This window comes from Esox lucius, chromosome 8 (genome assembly GCF_011004845.1).
Source record: "Esox lucius isolate fEsoLuc1 chromosome 8, fEsoLuc1.pri, whole genome shotgun sequence".
NCBI classification, from domain to species: Eukaryota; Metazoa; Chordata; class Actinopteri; order Esociformes; family Esocidae; genus Esox; species Esox lucius.
Genome location: NC_047576.1, coordinates 24,028,312 through 24,040,441, shown reverse-complemented (window position 1 = coordinate 24,040,441; position 12,130 = coordinate 24,028,312). Strand labels below are relative to the sequence as shown.

The 12,130-nt window shown below is 41.9% G+C and overlaps 1 protein-coding gene across 3 annotated transcripts; it reads left to right on the top strand.

The window, feature by feature from the left end:
* The first annotated feature begins 252 nt into the window (after window positions 1–252).
* znf648 (zinc finger protein 648) lies at window positions 253–7,522 on the top strand. Of its 3 annotated transcripts, XM_020048844.2 has the most exons (5): window positions 253–319; window positions 3,305–3,410; window positions 3,502–3,596; window positions 3,746–3,941; window positions 4,178–7,522. In XM_020048844.2, exon 5 carries the CDS (start codon window positions 4,255–4,257, stop codon window positions 5,821–5,823), a length of 1,569 nt encoding a protein of 522 aa, XP_019904403.2. In that variant the 5' UTR covers window positions 253–319; window positions 3,305–3,410; window positions 3,502–3,596; window positions 3,746–3,941; window positions 4,178–4,254; the 3' UTR covers window positions 5,824–7,522. The 3 variants fall into 3 exon arrangements, with proteins under 3 accessions (XP_019904403.2, XP_019904404.2, XP_019904405.2); XM_020048845.2 differs by having other exon boundaries at window positions 3,305–3,596; window positions 3,749–3,941; XM_020048846.2 differs by lacking the exons at window positions 3,305–3,410; window positions 3,502–3,596; window positions 3,746–3,941 and having other exon boundaries at window positions 271–319.
* The last annotated feature ends 4,608 nt before the right edge of the window (window positions 7,523–12,130 follow it).

The following is a 12,130-nucleotide window of genomic DNA, read 5'->3' as shown; positions in this document are numbered from 1 at the left end:
CCTAATCTATCATAGTCATATTATATTTGAAGAGTAAAGTGACTGCAGTGTCTCCTCGCATATTAAATATAGGTTAGTGTGTCACATAAATAACTTACCCTGCCATACAGGTCTTGAAGTGGGTTAATAATTTTTTTGGTTTCGGGCGCTCATCGAAACTTCTTACGGTACCTGCGTAAGTGACGCAGCTGTGTCATCTCCTCGTTATGTTTAAGTTTAGTCCCGCCTCTCAGAGTTGTGCGTCTAATGACTATGGTTCACACGCCGGGAGGAGGATGCTCTTGGTTTGCCTACTTGGAGATAGGGGAACGTTGTGGAAGTAAGTGGCAGAATGCAGCCTTTAACTGAATGACTGGACTAATCAAGCTGTTAAGCTCTGTAGTGAGAAAATTATTGTATGCTGAAAGTTTCAACAGGTTGTAGCCTATAAGCGTTGAGCTTCTTATGGAACAGGCGCATTATTTAAGTGATGAAGGTATAATCAGAGCATTGGACTCCCGACATAGTATTTATCTTAGTGGCGGGTAAGAAAACGTAACTCTTAACTCTGAACTTAGACGAAGGAACATCCCTACAAATAAGAGTTAAGCAACCAGTTGGTTTAATTGAAACGCATTATTACTGTCCAAATTGCAACGCATTTGACTGTAATAAATCCTTTATTTTACACATTACGTGGGATTCATTCCAACCCACTGCAGCAATAATATGTATGAAGTACTATTCCCGTGACCACGTCTAAACAAATGAAAGGATACATGTTGAGAAGGTCGATCTTGTAGTGTTTGCAGGTTTGTATAGGCTGCACTACCCAATCCAGATGTCTATGATTGCCTCTGACCAATATTGAAACTTTTGTTTAAATAATGTGATGTTTGTTTCAATACGTTGTGCTAGAAATGCATGGTATGGAATTTGCATTGCATGACTATCTACTGTATGCTTTGCCATAGCAGCTGTATGAGAATACATTTTTAAAACCCTCTAAGGGGGATTTTTAATTTTACCACTCAGGCGTCCTCACTCTTTAGTCCCCTTCTGCTTCTCAAAACATATTGGAAGAGGTCCGAGAGGAAGATTCTTTTTTCTCGCCCAATGTTTGAGAAAAGGGGCTAAAAGAGGATATGCAATTGAGCTCGTCCATAAGCCTCTAGGAGGTGATATATACTAACCTGAGGAACCCTTCAACTGAAAATATATTGATAATATTGTATAGTTTGTAGTTTAATAGCGATCCATAATCCATAATGACAGCAGGTATATTCAACTGGCTATAAAAATGCATAAACCAGGTATATATAAAACAAATTAAAATCTGAAAAATAACTCTTATTCGATTAGAATCTGCTACAAGTTCCCTAAAGCGACTTAATAGTTATTCATGTCGAGACATTTAGAGCCTCTACCTAAAACCGTAATATAAATGGAACACTATATTTGGTATGCTGTACTTCATAGCGGCATTATTCATATTTTGTTTTTATTTAAACATATAAAGTCCACTACACGTATGAAACGATTCTATAACCACCCATTATAAATAGTTGAAACACTGCGTGTTCCAGAATCTACTGAGATTGGCAAAAAGTTGAAAACGTGAAACGTTCACCATGCACTCAGTTTATTGGTTTGTGAGTCCAATGATTTTGAGGCAAAGGACTTTTGTCTGGTGTTGATCAAACATAATTGTCTTCTCCCGAGTGCGGTGAAAAAGCCGATTGCCAGACTGATCTGTATCTTTCAGCAGTTCTTTATGGCTGTAACTTCTACATGAAGGGATATTGATTGACAGCATTTTGTGGGAGGGATTAAAAAAAAACTGTTCTACCATTGGAAGATACTAAATGAGGGCTCCTTTGACACTAAGCATCAGATATCTTGGAAGGGATTTTATGTTTGTATGATTTTGTTAATGTTCAGACACTCAACAAAAAAAAACTTTATATTTTCTTTGTGATATGGCATTTTTAACATTTGCACATGCTCCTTCACATCCATATATATTTTAGCTAACGATGACTACAGTTAAAGAAGTTATCTGCAAATTTAGTGGTAGTAAGAAAAGACATGTACACTGATGAGCCAAAACATAATGCCCACACACAGGTGATGGGAATCATTTTGATAATCTTCTAACAAGGGCACATGTCAAGGTCTGGGTAGATAAGATGGTAAGTAAACAATCAGATCTGGCAAGGTTTGTGGGGTGCTCCCGGTCAGCAGGGGTGAATTCTTACCAACCACAAACTGGCAATAGGGCCTTGGGCGCCCAAGGCTCATCAATGCACGAGGGCAGCAAAGGCTGTCCCGTCGGGTCCAAATTGACAGAAGATCTACTGTGGCAAATTGTAATGGTGGTTACGTGAGGAATGTGTCACAGTGCATCACACCCTGCAGCAAATGGATCTGCGCAGCCGCCATGATGATCACTGTACCAATGTTGAAAGCGCCTACAATGGGTAAGTGTTGGTACTGGACTTTGGATCAGTGGAAGAAAGTCGCCTGGTCCGATGAGTCCCATTTTCTTTTACATCACGTTGACTGAAATGTACGGACGTGCCATTGACCTGGGGAAGTGATGACACCAGGATGCAGTGTAAGAAGACGACAAGCCAGTGGAGGGAGTGTGATGCTCTGGGCAATGTTCTGTTGATAAACCCTGGGTCCGGGCATTCATGTGGATGTCAATTTGACACGTGCCACCTACCTAAACATTGTTGGAGACTAGGTACACCTCTTCATGGTAATGGTGTTCCCTGATGGCAGTGGCCTCTTTCAGGAGGATAATGCGCCCTGCCACACTGCACACATTGTTCTGGAATGGTTTGAGGAACATGATGAAGAGTTCAGGGTGTTGCTCTGGCCTCCAAACTCAATACAACTGAGCATCTGTGGGATGTGCTGGACCAACAAGTCCGATCCACTGCGGCTCCACCTCACAACGTACAGGACTTGAAAGATCTGTTGTTAATGTCTTGGTGCCAGATACCACAGAACACCTTCAGGGGTCTTGCAGAGTTCATGCCTCAGCGGGTTGGTGCTGTTTTGGCAGCACACAGAAGACCAACAGCATATTAAGCAGAAGGTCATAATGTTTTGGCTCATCAGTGTATGTTTTGCTATCATTGTGGGATTTATATAGGGTAGGGTAGAGTTTCAAAGAAAGGGCGGGGCACCATTGGGATGTCAGGACAGAGAACAGCTCAGACTGAATTAAGCTGGGTCTTCCACTCCATCCCTCCGGTGGGAGAGCCAGGAGATGAGTCATGACAGAACATTGTAAATTCCCCTTCCTGCTCTGTAGGAAATCATCAGCTTCATCTGGAGGCCAGTGGGGGTGTGCAGAAGTGGGCAACATGGAAGAACATTGGAAAGTTGAACATCAGGTGGACTGCAGCGTTCTGGATAAGGTGCAGGAGTTTGATGACAGAAGCGGCGAACCAAACTTAATGACATGTACTAGTCTTTGTGTGATCTGTACCACTAACTGTGTGTGAATAGGTCTTCACAAGATCCTCAACAAGTAATATCATCAGCAGCTAAAGCCTCAATATTGATGTGGCAAGGTTCTCTCTCTTCTGAGCCTGACATCCTGGGTAGGATATTTCACTATTCGCTAGTCCTATTTTAATGACTATAGAAAATTGCAAGTTTAAAACATTTGCTGTCACAACCTGCACCATGTCTTCCATAAAAGCACTTCAAAGGTTTCATTATGTTTTATTTTATTATGTGACATGGTCAGAAGAGTGCTTAAAACCACCCTGAGAGACACCAGTAGTGTGAGTATGTGGTGCTGCCACGGATCATATCCTGGCCATCTAAAAGGAGCAACCTGCCAGATAATAGGTCACCCAGGAGTGTGCAGAGACGCCAGAGACGCCGTACAGCAAATCCACATCTTTGACAGACGCCTGGTTAATCTCTGAAATACACAACAGGTTATTGCGATTAAAATGCTTTAGATGAGCCTGTTACAGCTTTTCTCCTTTGTATTGTGGCAGTTGTCTAATACGCACTAAACCTTTATCAGCCACTTAATTGGAGATTTTCAAGCCTTTGTGAATGCTTTATAACATTTTAATAACTCACATTTTGCATGTGTGATGCACTCAATAACCGTATTGTAATTGTTTATGCCAAATAGCATAATTTTTTTACTTTCTTTTTTCTTTAGGCATTTCAAGGAGGTGAGGTCTCAGGGAAATTCCTTTGTCAACTTAAAACCCTGCTCTATAATCTATAATATCCACAATGGCTGAAGAAAGGCCATCATGGACCTCTGAAAGGTTTGCTGATAAAGTGTACATTTCCAAGAGAAGTATCAGGAAAAACCAAATAAACAAAATACACTACATTTCCCAAGTGCCGTCAGACAGTGGAAAAGTGGGAAATGACTTTAACCAATCTGATAATGATGATAATGATTCACTCTCAAATAGCAGCTGCACCGGAATGGTTTATTTAAACCCACAAACACCTACCTTGACCCTGGCTGAGAAGTTTGCTGAGCTCAACTCTGGAGAAGACAAGAGATGGTCTCCCTATCATGACCCCTGTAGTCCTTCAGGCCCACCAGCAGCCATTGAACACAATATAGCCAATAGGAGAGGCTCTACTGGCCTGGAAGGGGTCTACCCAGACTCATGCAATAACCAAAAGATTATAAAAAGGAGACTGCAGAGGAAAGTGTGTAGTAATGATCCTTCCGATCTGAAGCTGCGTCTGGTGAGAGAGATGAGCCCAAAACCCAAGGTCACTCATTCTGATATACGTTGTGATGTGCGAGATATGTTTGATGTGTGTGGGACAAAAGGAAATTGGAAGAGTGGAATGTCACTAGTAATTCCCCCTATGTTGAACAAAGCTGCGACCATGATCGACGCCTGCGAAGAGGACAAGGTGCCTATATTCTTCGCTGCCATGAAGAAACGTGGGGTGGAAGGAGACACAGAAAATCGGCCATACAAATGTACCCACTGCAACTGGGCCTTCAAGAAGTCCAGCAATTTGCAGAGCCACCTGGACACTCATAGTGGCCTGAAGGCTCATGTGTGTGACCTCTGCGGCAAGGCCTATTCCCACCAGGGGACGTTGCAGCAGCACAAGCGCCTGCACACTGGAGAGAGACCCTACCACTGCCCCTTCTGTGACAAGACCTACATCTGGTCGTCCGATTACCGCAAGCACATCCGCACGCACACCGGTGAGAAGCCATACATGTGCGATATCTGCAGCAAGGACTTTGTCCGCTCCTCAGACCTGCGGAAGCATGAGCGCAACATGCACACCAACAACAAGCCTTTCCCCTGCACGCAGTGCGGCAAGACCTTCAATAAGCCACTGTCCCTGCTCCGCCACGAGCGCACCCACCTGGGCGATCGGCCCTTCAGCTGTCCCGACTGCGGGAAAGCCTTCGCAGTGGCCAGCCGCATGGCCGAGCACCAGAAGGTGCACAGCGGAGTGAGACCCTACACCTGCACCGTCTGCGCTAAGTCCTTCACCAAGTCCTCCAACCTGGTGGAGCACCAGGCCGTGCACAGCGGCATCCGGCCCCACAAGTGCTCTGATTGCGGGGTGTCATTCGCCATGGCGTCCCGCCTGATCCGTCACCAGCGAGTCCACACCGGGGAGAAGCCTTTCAGCTGCACCGGCTGTAGTATGTCCTTTAGCCGTACGGCCGCTCTGAAGCGCCACCAGGAGAACACGTGTGCAGGGAGGATCTTTGTGTGTGTGGAGTGTAACAGAGCTTTCCAGTGTGACTCTCAGCTCACTGAGCACATGAAGAGCCATGCTGCTGCAGCCACAAAGGAAGACAACTGATTCTCACTGGGAGTTACCCTCTCATATAGCAACCAACCTAACTGATCTCTACATGTTAGGGAAACACATTGCATCCTTTGGCAATATCTGAAAATGTATTCTAAAAGTACTGTATTTCATTTTGCCTATGTGAAAGCTGAGTTGGGAAAAAAAGCACAAAAGTTTATCAGAGGTATGATGAAAACAAATTATAGGCAGCTTTTTATAATATCTCTGATCTATTGTTAAATTATTTAGTATGCTACAATGTTGTTGCAAAGTTTATTGGTAAACCAGACAGACTGTTAATAACGTCTACTAAGCATTACTTTCATGGAAAGTTACGTGTATATGAATGTGTTTCAAATGTTAACATAATGTATTGCTTACCTGTTCTTATAACACACTGCCTTTTTGACACAAGCAGCAGCTTTTGCTTTCCGCTATATTTTCTTTGAAGTACACCAGTAATCATTTGTGCATGTCGTACGTCTTGTGTCACAGTTCTATTTAGATCTTAATTTATTTTAAAATACAGTAACATGGAATAGAGGAGAAAACAATATTATCAATTATCAGTGTTTATAACTCCTTTCCTGGAGGGCAGAAACACTTCTGACAACCTGCCCTTCTAATCAGGGATTGATTCCGACTTGGGACACCAGCTGTATGTGGCTGGTCAGCAGGTAGACACAAAGCTATTAGAGGCTGGCTAACTCTGCACTATATCTTTATTTTCCCCAAAGACTAATTATGTTTAATTGTATGTAGCTTGAAATGGGTCATCCAAATCTATTCTATAGGTGGGTGATAATTCCTAAGAACACCTTTGAGAAGAGGAACATCCTGCATTTTTAAGTGCATGGTGCATTAAAAATTGCACCTTATTTTCTAACAACGGAACTACCTTTGACCAGAGTGCTAATCTTGTTTCAGAAGCACACCTTGTGACAAACAAGAGATGGGTCCTGATGGTGCATTTGAGAGGTAAATTATATGGGCAGAATCATATGGGCTGAATTGTATGTGAACAATCAGAATCTTAATACATTACATTTACATTATTGTTTGTTATGGATTTGTTAGGTTTGGTTTTCATACTTGGCCCAGTTGTGTAGCATTCTTTTTTTACACAGTTTGGACACCATCTCAAAGGGCTACAGGATAACACTGTGTCCCATCCTTCTCTGAAAATCAAGACCAACAAGACTGAATGAGATTAATCTCCTTTAAAGCACTTTTTACTTTTAATGCTGATGAGACTTTGAGCTTTCAGCAGAGACAAGTAGTTTGACTTAGACCAGGGGATTTGATCTTCTCCAATACCTCTATACTAGCAGGTTCTGATCATTTGTCCTGAAATACCTCTGTACTTACTGGTTGTGAACATTGATCCCCAAATACCTCTGTACATATTGGTTGGGAACATTGATCCTCAAATACCTCTGTACATACTGGTTGTGAACATTGGTTCCCCGATATGCCATAGTTCCCGATATGCCATGTCTTATTATGGTTCAGAACATCTTGAATGATACATTTCTGATGGTGTATTATCAGACAACTTAAGTATTTCTATTCATTATTTATCTACGTAAACCAAGATTGAGTTGAATTAAGGTAATTCAACACAGCTATCTGACAGAGTTCTGTTGCGCACTTGTGCAATTGGGCTGTACGCTGCTGGCAATACTCGGCCCTCATTCAGGGGGGTTGCGGTTGGTGGGTGTCCCTTTGGTTGATGCCTGGCAATGTGGGTGGATTGATTTCCTGCCTGTTGGGCCCTGTCCGGGGCCTCCCCCGGGTAGGGCCACAGTGTCGCCGGACCCCCCCGTCTCAGTTCCAAGGTGTTACGCTGCTATATGATTGTGCTGGGGGATATGAGGAATGCACTTTCTAACTTTTCTCAGTCTCCTCCAGTTTTAAATTTTAGGAGGAGATGAGGTCCTGGTCCACACCTGCAGAGTACCTGGTTTGTGGGGCCCGTTGCTGTCCCTGTCCTTGTCCACCTGGTCTACTTCTGACCTAGTCTAAAATCAAATAGACTCTGGATTTAGCCCAGAGAAATTTATAAATTAGTCCAATTGGTCTCTTAATATCTCACCCGGCACAGCCAGAAGAGGACTGGTCACCCCTCTGAGCCTGGGTCCTCTTTAGGTTTCTTCCTAAAATTCGGCCTTCTTAGGGAGTTTTTCCTAGCCACTGAAATCCAACACTACTGTTGTTTGCTCCTTGGGCTTTAAGGCCGGGTGTCTCTGTAAAGCACTTTGTGACAACTGCTGCTGTAAAAAGGGCTTTATAAATACATTTGATTGAAAGGTAAGAACAATAGGAGTTTGTGATACTAACAAACCCATTGGTGGAGGACATCCCTGATTTTTTCCACATCCTGATAGTGCCGATATTTCGAGAAAGGTGCAGATAAACAAGACTCATTATGATCTGTTTGTGAATAGATCTCTCTGGTACCTTCGGGGACATTGCCCCGTAAACACAGACCTGGACAGTGAAATCAATTAAATCACTGTCCAACAATCTTATATCAATGACAGGTGGCACAACCAAATTACAACATCCAAGAAAGTGGATGAAAATAAAATGAATATTATTATGAATTAGTTTTCATGAAATCATTTTAATAAAGAGAGGGACCAGAGAATCTTGTCACAATACCGACACAAAAAAAGAACTGACAATAAAATCTGAATACAGACGCAGAGAACGGACTGACGATACAATCAGAATACGAATACAGAAAGAACTGACGATACACTCAGAATACGAACACAGAAAGAACTGACGATACAATCAGAATACGAACACAGAAAGAACTGACGATACACTCAGAATACGACACAGAGAAAGGATTGACGATACACTCAGAATACGACACAGAGAAAGGATTGACGATACACTCAGAATACGACACAGAGAAAGGATTGACGATACACTCAGAATACGACACAGAGAAATGTTTGATGATACAATCAGAATACGACACAGAGAAAGAATTGATGAAACAATCAGAATATGACACAGAGAAAGGACTGATGATTCAGTCACAATGTGGACCGGATCAGGTCCAGTCATTCATGTTACTGCTAGGTGTAAAGTGTGTTTACTTTCTAGAGCGCTGATACTTTTGTTAAAAGAAACAGTCTCGACACCACGTCTTTGCACTCTTGCCCAAGGTGGTACATTTAATGTTTTTATTAAGTGTTTTTCAAGAATGCAGAATATATTAAATTGATATTTTGATATTCTACTTAAAGACCAAAGGTCTAACCACTATTGTGGGTATGATAAAACTACAGTGTATCATTTTATGATTATGCACTGTATGATTGTATGTTCGGCTGCAGCAATACATGTTATAGGTGTATTTGGATTTGAATACATGGAAGAGAATTCAAATAAAAGTGAATAAGCACTACTATTTTGTGTGTATGCTTTTTTTAAAGGAAACATTATAGTTCATTTAATTTCACAAAGTTCTGAGAAGTCCAAACATCACGTAAAGATTCAGTGGCATCGGATCTTATGTAATGTGTACAGTAAGGCATGTGATTATTTAAAATGAGTGACAATTTCTACTCCCCAACTGATATAACTATATAACATTTAACACACACATAAACTACCGTTTAAAGTTTAGGGTCACTTAGAAATGTCCTTGTTTTTGAAAGAAAAAGCAAATTTTGCATTAAAACCAGAAAACCAGTGTAGACATTGTAAATCACAAAAGATCACAAAAAAGGACATTTCTAAGTGACGGTAGTTTACTTTTTACATACTCACACGTATTTAATGCACAGTTTGATAGTCAGAGTGGACAATAATACTTCACATCTATGAAAATGTGACAGACATACGAAATACACAAGACCCTGTCATGAAAGAAAATTCATATTATTTAGAGTATGCCTTTTTATTCATTCATTCAGTCAGTTTTTTCATATTTATTTAAATGTTGTTGCATTTTCCATTGTGAAACATTAGAATTATCAGCAGGGTTGCCATCTTATTTGTTTACCCCCCAAAACACTCATGCAACAACACATGATTGGCTTTAGTCAGTGCTCCCCAACCCCTTTCATGTGGAGACAAGCCAAATGTAATACTATCTCCTACAACATCCAGCACATGTAGGCTAGTCTGACTCGTCTATATAAAAAGGCACGTTTTGGCACTCCTTCTTCAGGGTGATGCAAAACAACCAAGTCAGGAATGAGGGCTTGTTCTCAACTGTTGACTTGGCTGGGAATCCTGCTAGGGGCTATCTCTCCTATCACTTTAGCTGTAGGGCTGAGAATACTGACCCAGTGTCCAGCCAACGTGTCCTGGCCCCCACCAACATGACTGACAGTCCAAGTGACCTTGCACGAACATTGGCTTGTGAGAGCTGGAACGGCTAAGAGAAGTGGAGGAGCTAGCTCCTGGTTCTGTTGTGTGAGCCAACATGATATACAAGATCACCCGCTGGACAGGATGCCAGTTTTTCGCTGGGCCTTACCCACAACCTAGGTCCTAAAAGATGCAGTCTGGGACTTTTATAATTAACCCAAAGAAAATGGAACCTCCCATTTTGAGCTGGATGTTGAGTGCAAGGCAGGGATCAATCTGGTCTTACATGTTCTGTTGTATGATTCAGCTGGGGCCACTGATTTCGTCTCTAGATGTCCCAAAGGACACCATAATTAGGACAATTAAAAAGCATTTACTTATAGTGTACTGTACACTAGTAATATACTGATGTAGCAAAATGCTCCTATCCTACACTCAATTTATACATATTTATTCATAGTACAGGAGACATGAAAGGTCGGTGGAACTGATGAAAGGTCTGTGGAAACTCACACCTACTATACATGGATACAGTGCTTCCCCAGGACCAATCGAATAGGAAAGAAAGATCACATAGCATGTTCTTCATTGATTATTATTTACATTTTGTTAAAATGTCGATATATTTTCTGTTGGTGATTTATCTTTGAACAGCACCACTGCTGTCTTATTGATCATTATTGACCAATCAAATACTCCTGCATGGGAAGACATTACATTTAGTGCATGTTCGCCCCTTGACACGTCTAGATAAACCTAATGTAATACAATCTCCACCACAAGCACCTCTATTCAGGAACACGTTTTGCCACTCCTTCATAAGGGGAAAGCTATACAAAAAAAAGAAAACAGATATTGGGAATCTTACTTAGGGCTGTTTCTCCTGTCTCTCTAGCCCTAGGGCTCAGAATAGTGACCCAGTGATCTACCAACGTGTCCCGGGCCCCACCCATTACACTGGCAGCCCCAGTGACCATGCAGGAGCATTGGCTTGTGCAAGCCAGAATGGCTCATAGGAGCAGGTGCCTATCTCCTGTTTCTGTAGCGTGACTTTGAGACAGCTTGAGGTACAACTGCACCTCATGGATGGGACCGCCTGGTCTGTAACAGGGCCTTACCCCCGATCTATCTCTATTTCACTGAATACCAATCAGGAACACATCGGGTCTCATTTTTAGTCATCTGACTCAGCGGGGGATTGAAGTCCCAACCTTCCAATCTCAGGGTGGACTCTAACAGTGTTTGTATAGGTCCTCTGTGTGCCAAATTACACCATATTCCCTATGTAGTGCACTAAAGTAGTCCACTATTTAGGGAATAGTGTGCTTCTTGGTAAAACTCAACCTGTGGCTGCCAGTCTAATGTGTGGGGGCCAGGACACGTTGACCGAACACTGGGTCACTATTCTAAGCTGTCGAGATAGAAGATAATGTGTCAGGATTTTGGCCCTTTATGTAGTTCTCCATAGTCAGATGAACTCCTGGATATCATTTGATATCCTGTAGATTTCCAGCATTTTTCTAAGCTAGTTGAGATTTTTCTCACTAAATTACCTCTATACTTTTGCAGACATAAAAGCTTACCCAGGAAGTAGATAATGGCCTTCATCCCAAAATGAAAACTTAAAGGATGAATGGTTGAAGGATTCACATCTGACTGGCCATACAGGACATTCATCTATGATAGGTGGTTAGATCGCAAATTTACCAGCCCTTAATTAATATCTGTTGTGACTAGGTATAAATGAACAATCAATGTATAACTTGAAATATGAAAGATGCTATACAGTTATTAACTTGCAGTACTACCACAGTGCTAATATCACGTGCCTTATTAAGGTCCTAGTATGTATACACTAGTATTATGTTGTTGTTGGAGAGATGGTTAGTCATCTACATTATGTTCTGCCACTTTGTGGCATAAAAGCCGAGGTGGATCAGTTCGGGATTTTCCAAAATAACTCACAGAAATGTGTGTGGCTGCC